Source organism: Oryctolagus cuniculus, chromosome 17, assembly GCF_051225735.1.
Source record: "Oryctolagus cuniculus isolate XC-2025 breed Fujian yellow rabbit chromosome 17, ASM5122573v1, whole genome shotgun sequence".
NCBI classification, from domain to species: domain Eukaryota; kingdom Metazoa; phylum Chordata; class Mammalia; order Lagomorpha; family Leporidae; genus Oryctolagus; species Oryctolagus cuniculus.
The window spans coordinates 44,028,342-44,040,329 of record NC_142883.1 but is presented as its reverse complement, the minus strand read 5'-3'; the positions used below and the strand labels follow the sequence as shown (position 1 = coordinate 44,040,329).

The following is an 11,988-nucleotide window of genomic DNA, read 5'->3' as shown; positions in this document are numbered from 1 at the left end:
CGGGCCCGCCCTGGGGGCGGGGCGGTACCTGGGGCCCCGGCCGGGGGCGGGGCTGCGGACGCTCCCCCTTCCCCTGGCTCCAGCCAGCGCAGGCAGCGGCGGCGGCGGCAGCAGGCGAGCTGCGGCCCCGCGAGGCCATGAAGGTGAAGAAGGGCGGCGGCGGGGCCGGGACGGGGGCGGAGCCCGCTCCGGGGTCCTCGGGCCCGAGCCTGGAGCCCACGCTGGATCCGCGGGCTGAATCCGAATCCGGGTCCGAGTCGGAGCCAGAGGCAGGCCCGGGGCCCAGGCCGGGGCCGCTGCAGAGGAAGCAGCCCATCGGGCCGGAGGACGTGCTGGGGCTGCAGCGGATCACGGGCGGTGAGCGCCGGCGAGGGAGCGCCGCCCGCGGGCGGGAGGGAGAGCGAGCCGGGAGGGGGCCTGCAAGGCGCGCTGAGCCCCGGCCCCCGCCCCCTTTCTCGCCTCCCCTCCCCCACCAGGCCCCTCGCCTGTGTCCCCTACTCTACTCCTCTCCCTTCTGCCTGCAAGCCTGAGATCTCTGGGTTCCCCTTCCCTTGATCTCTCGGTACGCTCCCCCTCTTTTCTCTGGAGGTTTATTTCTAACCCATTTCTTCCCCTTTGAGAGTCTGTCGCTTTTTTTGGTGGAGGTGGGGCAGCATCTGCAACAGGGAGTCTTGGGGCTGGGAGGCCCGTCCGCACCAATGAGGGGGGTCACGTGCAGGGTGTCCGCCCACGCTGGGGGCCAGGGGGAGGCTGTTCCTGAGCCCACAAGACCCTCGGGTCTCCCTGAGCATTGGTGCCCCCATCCCATCTTCATCCCCAGGAGGGAACGAGCAGGAAGCGTCATTGCGCTGGCTGTGGGCCCTGTCATGGGAGCGGGTTAATGCCCCCCAAGCCTGTCCTCTCTGATCCCTTCCACCGTGGGTAGGAGTTTCTGAGTGTAATTGACTGGGTGACCTTGGACAAGTAGCTACACTTCCCTGAGCATGTTTCTTCATCTGTAAATTGGGGATACTGACACCGACTTCATCAGGTTGCTCTGAAAATAAAGAGCCGTCTGAATCTGAGCTCTGCTTGCACTATAAATAGGGCTCCTTTATCCATGCGTTGAGGGCCCCTCAGGGCTGCCCCTGGCTTCTGGGAGGCAGACAACTGGGCATGCAGGGCAGGGGAGAGGGCCACTCTAGGCAGAGGACAAGGGCCAGGACGCCTCCTGGCAGAGGCCACGGCTCAGCCTTGCAGAGACCATGGCCCTCCACATGGGATCGTTCAGCAGCAGCCCGGCCTGGCCCCCTTTGTGAGCAGCTCTGGGGCCTCTGTGTGGGGATGGGAGGCAGGCACTGGAGTGGACGTGAGCCCTGAGCTGCAGGAGCTGCAGGGCTGTGGAGGGACCCTGGTGGCAGGCCTGAGCATGCCTCTGGCTCCCTGGGGACCCCGCTCCCTCTGAGCTAAGCAGCGGGCATTCTTGTCTGGGCCCCCAGCGCGTGGAGCTCTCGTTCCTGTGGGTATTGAAGGTGGGAGAGGGCTGGAGCAGGCTGATGCTGGTGATGATTGGGCTGCGGTTTGCAGCAACAGCACCCAGTTCCAGCTTAGCTCTGGGACAGACTCCCTTATAGAAAATCGGAGGTCAGGCCGACCTGAGGCCCGGGCAACTTCTGGGGTTTGTTTTGTAACCATAGGAGGCTTCCAGCGCAGGTACTCCCATGTGTCTCCTAATTTGGAGGAAATGTCACAGCCCCGAGAGAAGGGGCATCCGTGGGCAGTGCAGCGGGCAGGTGTTCACTGGAGCCCTCCCTGTGCTGATCAGGAGCTACGTGCCGGTCTCTCCACCCTGCAGCCCTGGGATGGTCTCTTCTGACCCTAATCACACAGGTCTGAGGTTTGCTGTTCCAGGATTACCAGGCCCTGAATCCAGCTTAGGGAGCTATTTGTGGCTGAGGGGAAGGGAACAGTTGTGTTCCGAGCCCTAGGCCATCGTGACCCTGGGCCCCGGGCTGCATCCTCCCCTGGCAGAGGGAGGGAGCAGCCCCTGTTCCACGCTTCCTCTGCAACAGAGGGGTTGGCAGGTCGAGTCTGCAGTAGAAGAGACTGGGGCCAGGCTGCCAGAGGTTGCTCTCGAGCAAGTGGAGAGGCCCGGAGAGGTGGAAGATGAGGGAAGAGAGGGCTTCCTGGGGAGCTGGGAATTGGCTCCCAGGATCCCACTCCCAGCTCTGCCACCTCCCTTCCCTGTGGCCTGCACCGTCTCTCCATGAGGGCTCCCCATGGAGTTCATGGAAATAAGTATGATGGAGTCGCTGTGCATGGATGTCAGACTTCCAGTGCACCCAAGTAAACATTTGATTCCATTTTCCCATGGCCTTTTGAAGTACCCTTGTATACCTTGGGACTAGTGCTTACTTTCTATGAAAATCAGCATGGAGGTAAGAGTTACCCACGCCCATTCCCCCTCCTTTCCCCACCATGGGGCAGTGCTGGGCCCCATGGTCCCAAATGGCTGCCAGGGGGCTTCCTGGAGGGGGTTACCCCAGGCAAGGAGAAGAGGCAGACCTGGGGAAGAGAGAATGACTGTGTTCCCTTCCTCTTCCTGCCCTAGAGGAATAGGAGGTGACCCAGGGGCCTGGAGGGTAGTTTGCAGGCCTCTCGGGGCCACCAGGGGAGGGTGTGGTGCTGTACGGGATGGCAGCATGGGAGCCCCCCTGCACCGCTCTGCTCCTTCCTGTTCATCGGCCCCCTGAGCACCTGCAGTTGGTCAGCAAGAGCAGTGAGGGTTAGATCAGGCCCTGTATGTTCCTGAGCTTCCTCAAGCAGGGCCTGTCTCTGTTCCTGGTTCCCCTTAACCTCACCCACACCCTCTTCCTGGCCTAGACTCTCCTGTCCTCTGTGGGGTCTGGGGGTGCTTTCCCTGTGGCAAGGGGCTCAGATGGGTGGATGGGTGACGTCTCAGGGTCTTCCCTCTGTTTGCTAAGACTTCCTCCTGTTTGGAGAGCAACAGGGGATGGGAGCAAAGTTGGCTCCCTTTCCCCCAGTATCCTAGGCTCTGGGCTTGAGTCAGCAGAGCTTTGGCTAAGCTGCTTAAGAGAGCTGGGCTTGGATAAGCCGCTTATCGGAAGAGAAGGGGGGCTGGGAGAGAAGAAGAACAGAGAAAGGGTTTTGTACCTGCCTTGGCACCCCCCATTGTCAGTGAAAGTCAAATCACAACCATCCTTGCCTGACATATCTGGATGTGGTGGTGCCAGAGGTGGCCATGGACAGGGCTGTGTCGCCCCTTTTAGAGTGGAGTTCCCGAAGGTGGGGCTGTGTCTTCCCTCTTGGACCAGGGGCTCCCACTGGACTGGGCCCATTTGGCACAAAGGCATCCAGCCAGCCTGGCAGAGCTGAGGCTGAGATCTGGACCCTCAACTCCAGGGTGGAGGGGAGAGTGGGGGAAGGGCCCTGACTGTCCCTGATCCGCTGAGGCCAGTAGGATGGGGCTCTTCTTCCAGCTTAGGTCTCCGAGGCAGAGTTCTGTCTCTTCCAGGAGAAAGAGGTAGCTAATCCAGGCACCCACAAACTGGCAGCAGGGCTTTGGGGACCCATTGGTTGCTCAGCTGCCTGTCTCCCCTAGACTACCTGTGCTCCCCCGAGGAGAATATCTACAAGATCGACTTCGTCAGGTTCAAGATTCGGGACATGGACTCAGGCACTGTCCTCTTTGAAATCAAGAAGCCCCCAGCCTCAGGTGAGCAGGCCAGGTGGGCTGCTAAGAGGGGGAGGCAGGCAGGCACTGCAGAGAGCTCTGCCCAGCGACTTCTTGGGCTTCAAAGGAGTCGGAGTAGAGTTGAGGCTCGGATGCCAGGATCGTCCAGGATTTGCAGGCAGCCGGGCCTGTTTTCCTTGCCATACGTTTCTGGACTTGGACGTCTTGCCCCTTCAATCCCTGCCAGCCTGCCCTCTGCAGGCCTTTTTGGGAACTGCAGGCGGCTGCACCCTGCAGTCCACAGAACCTCATTTGAAATCTGACCTAGAACCCGCAAGTGGTATCATCATTTGACCAATGGTTCTAACCCTCCACATGTACTAGAATCTTCTGGGGAGTTGTCAAAAATTCAGACCAATGGAGCCATGGGGAGGAACCTTGGGTGGGCAAGGGCCTCAGCCTGACACCCACTGAGCCCCAGCTGGGGTACCTTGCAGAGCGGTTGCCCATCAACCGGCGGGATCTGGACCCCAATGCTGGGCGCTTTGTCCGCTACCAGTTCACCCCTGCCTTTCTCCGCCTGAGGCAGGTGGGAGCCACGTGAGTCTCTGGGCTGGGGTGCAGCAGCGGGTGAGGGGAAGGGTGGGAGGGAGCCCTTCCTGCCAGCCAGTTGGCTGGCTTGCCGGCCACACTGAGCCCTGCCCCTCCTCCTGCTTCAGGGTGGAGTTCACGGTGGGAGAGAAGCCCGTCAACAACTTCCGCATGATCGAGAGGCACTACTTCCGCAACCAGCTGCTCAAAAGCTTTGACTTCCACTTCGGCTTCTGCATCCCCAGCAGCAAGAACACCTGCGAGCACATCTACGACTTCCCCCCGCTCTCTGAAGAGCTGAGTGCGTGGGCAGGGAGTGTGGGGGGGTGCGAACAGAGACCAGGCTGGGGTGCAAGGGGTCCTGGTGGGTCTGACCCCCTCCCTCCCTCCTCTCCAGCCCCGCCCCCAAGTCTTCTGGATCAGGCACCGTTCCCACGTCACCTGTAGAGAAATGGGCAAAGTGGCTGGGAACTCAGGTGCCCCTGTCCTGCAGGGGCCCTGCTCCAGCTCCTGACCTTTGCCCTTGCCTGGCTGGGCCTCTCTTGCAGTCAGCGAGATGATCCGTCACCCGTACGAGACACAGTCTGACAGCTTCTACTTCGTGGATGACCGGCTGGTGATGCACAACAAAGCAGACTATTCCTACAGCGGGAACCCCTGACCCCAGCCGCAGCAGGCTCTGGACCCTGAGCCGGGACCTCCCCAACCCTCACCTCCCTACTCCAGGTGTTCTGCCTGGGGAGTGTTCGCGGATCCCCGGCCGTGGAGTCCGAGTCGGGAGGAAGGGTACCTGCTGTCTGCCAGCCACGCCCCTCAAGCGTGTGGGGTGGGGTGGCAGGAAGGCCTCTTGGGAGAGGAGCAGCCAGGACTTCCAGGCAGTTTCAGGATAGGTTTCCCTCCCCAGGCTGTGACTAGGTCAGGGCAGGATCCATTCCTTATTGCCTGCCCACCACCATCAGGCCATTTAGAGTCGAAAGTTCACAGACACAGATCCACAGTTGGGATCTGGCCCCATTGGCGGCTGAGACACTGCCTCAGGCGTAGGGGGGGACTGGCCCCCATTGCAGCCTATGGTAGGAGCTGGACCAACTGTACATAGTTTTCAATAAACTTTCTCCTTTTCTGTTCCCTGGTTTGGGCCATCTGCGTGGGGGGTGGGGGCAAGCAGTGCTGTCCCAAAGTAGTGAAAATCTCCCACCTCCTAGTGCCCTGTGACCCCAGTCCTCGTGCCCTCTGAGCCTCTTCGCCCGGACACCACCCTTAGCATCCAGAATCCATCTAGAAGCAATGTTTTAAGTCTGGTGGAGCCACCAAGGGTTTCTCCTGTGATGATGGAGACTGGCTGCGGGAGGGGAAGCACTGGCCTGGAACCAGCCAGTCCTGGCAGCTGAGTGGAGAGCAAAGGCCCCCAGCGGCAGCATGGGAGAAGGTGTGGGGAGACGCCCTGCCCCCGCCTCGCCCCCCGACCTCCGTGAGTCTTCACTGGAGAAGGCTACAGGGCTCAGCTGGGCCTGCCGCCATCTCTGCCCTCTGCTGTGTTGGGGAGCTCCCTAGCCTGGCCAACCCTGCCCCTAACACTGCTTTCAGCCTCTTCTCCTGTCCCAGAGCCAGAGGAGAGGGGCATGAGGTAAGCAGAGAGCTCACTTTGGGGTTCAGGCCCCCTTTGGAGGCCCCTGGTGCCGCATGCCCTCTGGGGACCTCAGAAGGGCTGGAGTTCAGCTGGTTCTGGGGAGCTCTCGCTGGGGGCCGGGATCTCTACTGACCTGGGTTCTAAAATGAGTGGGACACAGGGCAAAAAGCCTGTCCCTGGAACAAGCTGGCCTGGGTATTGTGGGAGAAGGCGCTCGTAAGCCCAGGACAGGAAGAGGCAGGGAGACAGCATTTGCACACTGAGGCTTGGAGGCAAGATTTGTCAGGTGTGTTTCAGCAGGAGTGAGTGTGACAGATCCGTGGAGCCTCTGAGCCAGGTGGGGAAGCCCCAGGAGGATTAGGTAGGAACAACTTGGTCAGATGGTCTCTGGCTGCTGGAAAGATTGAGACTAACTGAAATAGCTAAGAGCTGGGAATGCAGACCCAGCTGGGAGCTTTACACGTGCCTAGGTCATGTTTGAGAAAGGAAAGGTAGGCCCAGAGAGGTTAACTTGGCCAGCTGGTGTTGCCCAGCTGCTAATGGGCAGGGGCAGAGTTTGAATCCAGGCAGCCTGGCCCCATGCGCTACCATGCTAGAGACAGGGCAGTGTGTGTGTGTGTGAAGGGCGGGGGGTGCTTGCAGGATTTGGGTGAGTGTTGAAGGGAACTTGAATTGGGTCAGCATCCCAATTCTGAAACAGGGGAAGTTGAGATTTTTGTTGTTGCTGTACTTAGTGATCTAGTCGGGTCTTTAATATATTTGAAATGGACAGAGATCTTCCATCCCCTGGTTCACTCCCCAAAGGCCCACAACAGCCAGGGCTGGACCAGGCCAAAACCAGGAGCCTGGCACTCACTCGGGGTCTCCCCCATGGGTGGAAGGGACCCAAGTACTTGAGCTGTCATTTACGGCCTCCCAGCGTGTGCATCAGCAGGAAGCTGGATTGGAAGCCAAGGTGGGACTTGATTCTAGGCTCTCTGATGTGGGATGCGGGTGTCGCATACAGAGGCTTAACCCACTGTGCCACAACACCCACCCACTGGTTGAGATCTTCAGTGAAACCCTGGGAGTGGTGGCTGATTGCCTGTGGGGTTGGAGAAGGAAAGAGTGGGGCTTAATGCCTGGGATTCAGGATGCTTGAGGTGTAGACGCTGGGCTCAGGAATCCAGGCGGGACCTGAGGAGTTCAGGGTGGGACCTGCTGTGGCGTGGCAGAGGTGTCCTGGAGGAAATGACCAGAAGACAAGAAGCTTGGTCCCTGAGACCCAGAGGGGAAGGAGACTGCTGGAGGCGGTGGCTGAGACGATGGGGTCTTCAGCTGGCACTTCAGGCCTTCAGAGAGCAGGGGCCAGGAATGCCAAGTGGCCTGCAGTTTCTAGGACTCCCCTAAACCCTGCAAAGAGCACCCCCCCAACTGAGGGTTCTGGATGAGAGAACAGAGCAGGAGAGGAGCCAATGACGGTGACAGGGGAGCAGAAGCCTGCCTAGGAGGAGGCTGTGTGAGAAGCTACAGGAAGGAAGAATTTCACCAAGAAGCGGGGGGCCAGCAATGGTCAGTTGCCGTAAGAACGTGTTGGGGGGTTAGCCCGCAGACGAGGCTGCAGCCGCGCTTTCGTGGCGGCTGCCGCGGTTCACGGGTTGCAAGTCCGCAGGGGCGCTCTAGTGAGGAAGAACACCCTCCCCCACCTCACTGAGCTGCCCCACTGGACTGGGCTGAGGGTCTACACTGGTCTGCACGCCTCGGGCACTGGTCTCACTCGCTGCTCAGGGTGCCACTTGCTGCACTGGGTTCCCGACAGGCTCCCTGGACAGTACTGGAGGAGAAAGATCGATGGAGGTGGGGCAAGTCCTGGCTCTGATGCTGGTGAGCTGTTGTCCTTGCTGGAGCTGTAACTCAGGCTCCCCTTAAGTGGGCCAGTTGTTCTTCTTTTTCTTTTTTTTTTTTTTTAAGATTTATTTATTTATTTGAAAGGCAGAGTTACAGAGAGAGTGCACGTGCACGAGAAAGGTCCCCCATCTGCCAGTTCACTCCCCAGATAGCTGCAACAGCTGGAGGTGCGCCAGTCCAGATCCAGGAGCCAGGAACTTCAGTGTCCCCCACATGGGAGCAGGAACCCAAGGACCCAGGCCATCCTGCACTGCCCTCCTAAGACACAGCAGAGAGCTGGTTTGGAAGTAGAGCAGCTGGGACCCGAACCGGCACCTCAGGCGGTGGCTCCACTAGCTGTTTTCACTCTGACTTCTTAGAGGCTCATGAGGATCCTGGTGCACACGGGAAAGCCCAAATACCACAAGGAAGCCGACAGCCCATGCCCTCGGGGCTGCCTGCAGGGTGCACATTGGCACTGCCAAACCAGGTGTTAGAACTTAAAAAACAAAAAGTATTTACTTATTTGAAAGGCAATGACAGAGAAAGGGAGGAGAGAGCCCTTCCGTCTGCTGGTTCACTCCCCAGATGGCCGCAACAGCTGGGGCTGGGCCAGGCCAAAGCCAAGAACCAGGGACTCCATTCTGGATTCCCATGTGGGTGCCAGGGACCTAGCACTTGGGCTATCATCTGCTGCTTTCCCAGACTGGACGGGAGGGAAAGCAGTCGGTGCTCTGATATGGGGTCCCAGTGTTGCAGGCACTTAGCCTGCTGTCTCATGACTCCCAGCCCAGGTGTTAGAATTTTGAGGTGCTTCCCTTCTAGTTGGTAAAAGCAGCTGTCCTGAGCCTCCACAGCCTCCCCCCCTTGCCTGGCCCCTCTCCTAGGTGTCACCCACCATTTCCCTACCTCTGATAACTAAAGCAAGGGTGCTTTCTATTTTATGTACCACTGACCCTTTTGTTGTCAATCTGCTAAAACCTGTGGATAATAAATGCTTTTTAAGAGCATAAAATACATTGTCATCCTATATACTTGCTAAAATTTATTTCAGAGAGAGAACTCTCATCATTGGTTAGCTCCTCAAATACCTGCAACAGCTGGGGTTGAAACCAGGAGCCTAGAGCTCAACCCAGGTGTCCTTCATGAGTGGTGGGGGCCCAGGTACTTGCACCATCACCACTGCCTTCCAGGGTCTGCCATAGAAGGAACCTGGAGCCAGGAACTCCAGCTATTCCAATGTGGGATGTGGCTATCAACTGCTAAGCTAAATACCTGCACATGCATTCCTACGTATTTTTTGTACTAATGACTATGTAGGCATCTCTGTGTGTGTGTGTGTACTCTGCAATACCTATGGTGTGAAAATATCTACTTCTCATGACAAATCACAGGGACTGCTGAGACTTGTGTTGCTGATTTCCATAATCACAGGAATGCCAACAAGAGGTCAGTGAAAATGAAGATGTCACTATTTTTATCCAAGTTCTTGAACCATGATTTTTTTCCCTTAAGATGTATTTGTTTGAAAAAGCAGAGTTACACACACACACACACACACACACACACACACACACACACACACACACAGAGTCTTCCATCTGTTAGTTCACTCCCCAAATGGCTCCAACAGCTGGGGCTGGTTGAAGCCAGGATCCTGAACTCCATCCAGGTCTCCCAAGTGAGTCCTTGGGCCATCCAAGGACTTTCCCAGGTGTGTTAGTATGGAGCTGGATCAGAAGTGGAGCAGCTGGGACTCAATCAGCACCCTTGTGAGATGTCAGCCTCTCAGGCGGTGGCTTAACCCGCTGCCCCACGATGTTGGCCCCATGAGTCTGTGAAGTTGAACCAGTTTTACCCCCACATTTAGAATCCCTGAGCAAGGCCGGCGCTGGCACTAGGCTAATCCTCTGCCTTGCGGCGCCGGCACACCGGGTTCTAGTCCCGGTTGGGGCGCCGGATTCTGTCCCGGTTGCCCCTCTTTCAGGCCACCTCTCTGCTGTGGCCCGGGAAGGCAGTGGAGGATGGCCCAAGTGCTTGGGCCCTGCACCCCATGGGAGACCAGGAGAAGCACCTGGCTCCTGCCATCGGATCAGCGCGGTGCGCCGGCCGCGGTGGCCATTGGAGGGTGAACCAACGGCAAAAGGAAGACCTTTCTCTCTGTCTCTTTCTCTCACTGTCCACTCTGCCTGTCAATAAATAAATAAATAAATAAAATAGAATCCCTGAGCATAACAATTCATTTCTCCAAACAGAACAGGGAGCTTGCAGATCCTGCTTCTGTGGAGACGGGACAGGACAGGTTGTTGCTCGCTCTGCAGCGTGGTGAAACATCTGGGTGGCCAGCAGAGGGCAGCATTGGAACAGGAGCGGAGACTGGTGTCAGGTGGTGCAGATGCTACATTTTAAGTCTGAGGGCCAGTGGGTCACCAACCAACAAACTAGATCCAAAGTCTCATCTGTTTGCCACCCGTCTTCCTCGCGCTGGGGTTCAGCTCTCTCACAGGGGTGCCGAGTGGGCCCACGAGACAGCCTGTGGGCTCCCTGGAGCAGGTGTCCTCTGCTAATCGCCTGGAGGTTCCCAGGTAGGCTTGTCTGAGCTCCCAGTGTCCAGGGCCAGCATAGGGGTTCCAGTAAAGTTCTCCCATGAAACACTTGCTCCATCCTGGAGGGGGCCTGGGCTCGAGACACAGGCCAGGGTTGGGCAGAACCGGGGTGCGACGCCATGTGAGACAGCGGAGAACCTTCATTCCCTTCCTTGACAGCCAGGGCTGGGCTGGGGCAGCTGGATCTTGCTCATGGCGCTAATGTGCACCAGCTGCCCACGTTCCCCCTCACCCTGCCACACCCAAGTCCTCTAGCCTTGGACCCAACCTTAGAGTCTGGGAGGGGAGGGTGCTGGTGTGGGCTGGGGTCCTAGCAGGGGGATGTTGATGACCCCCCAGGTTGGGCCCCCAGAAGAACTTTCTAAGCAGAAGCCCCACCTGTGGATGCTCAGACCTGAGCTTCATCAATGTGCTTTAGATACACTTGCTTTTTTTTTTTTTAAGACTTATTTGGGGCCGGCACCGCGGCTCACTAGGCTACTCCTCCGCCTTGTGGCACCGGCACACCGGGTTCTAGTCCCGGTTGGGGTGCCGGATTCTGTCCCGGTTGCCCCTCTTCCAGGCCAGCTCTCTGCTGTGGCCAGGGAGTGCAGTGGAGGATGGCCCAGGTGCTTGGGCCCTGCACCCCATGGGAGACCAGGATAAGTACCTGGCTCCTGCCTTCAGATCAGCATGGTGCGCCGGCCGCGGCGGCCATTGGAGGGTGAACCAACGGCAAAAGGAAGACCTTTCTCTCTGTCTCTCTCTCTCACTGTCCACTCTGCCTGTCAAAAAAAAAAAAAAAAACTTATTTGGGAGGCAGAGTTACAGAGACGGAGAGACAGAGAGGTCTTCCATCCGCTGACTCACTTCTCAAATGGCTGAAATGGCCAGAGTTGGGCTGATCTGAAGCCAGGAACTTCTTCCGGGTCTCTCACATAGGTGCAGGGGCCCAAACACTTGGGCCATCCTCTGCTGCTTTCCCAGGCACATTAGCAGGGAGCTGGATTGGAAGTGGAGCAGCTGAGTCTTGAACTGGCACCCACATGGGGTGCCAGTGCTGCAGGTGGAAGCTTAGCCTACTACGCCACAGTGCTGGCCCCCCAAGAAGGACGTTCTAAACAGAGGCCCTGCCTGGGGATGCTCTGAGACCTGAGCTTCATCAGTGTGCTTTGGACACACCAGCTGTGGGCTCCTTGAGGCAGAGGCGGGCACGGGCACTTGGGGGGAGGTGGGTCTGCAGTGGGACTGAGTGAGCCCCTGACTGTCCAGAGACCCCCGTCTGGAGCCAGCAGTAGACACAGCACTAGGTCATGCTCCAGTCTCGCCCCCTGTGGAACCCACAGCCCCGGACAGACTTGGCATCTCTTCCAGGAGAGGACAGAGGGGGCTCAGGAAGGGACAGCCTGGGTGGGTGGTGAGGAGACTGTGGGGTAGATCTCAGTGGGAAGGTGGGGGCAGGGTGGTCTGCTCCTCGCATCTCTTTGGAAGTCCTCCTCCCATCTACTCCCTCAGCCCCACGCCCCCCACCCCCACCCCCCAGCCTGGTCAGAAACTCTTTGGATTTGGAAATTTCACAGTTATGGCTAGGGTGGGAATGACGTCACAGCCCAGGGCTAATATTGTCAGGTGGCCGGGCCTTT

General features: G+C 58.3%; 1 protein-coding gene across 2 annotated transcripts; it reads left to right on the top strand.

Moving 5' to 3' along the window:
• Positions 1–46: 46 nt before the first annotated feature.
• UNC119 (unc-119 lipid binding chaperone) lies at positions 47–5,391 on the top strand. Of its 2 annotated transcripts, none has more exons than XM_089317212.1 (5): positions 47–143; positions 3,602–3,715; positions 4,171–4,273; positions 4,393–4,565; positions 4,813–5,391. In XM_089317212.1, the coding sequence occupies exons 2-5, from the start codon at positions 3,667–3,669 to the stop codon at positions 4,923–4,925; spliced, it is 438 nt and encodes a 145-aa protein (XP_089173338.1). In that variant the 5' UTR covers positions 47–143; positions 3,602–3,666; the 3' UTR covers positions 4,926–5,391. The 2 variants fall into 2 exon arrangements, with proteins under 2 accessions (XP_089173338.1, XP_051681884.2); XM_051825924.3 differs by having other exon boundaries at positions 60–357.
• Positions 5,392–11,988: the final 6,597 nt, after the last annotated feature.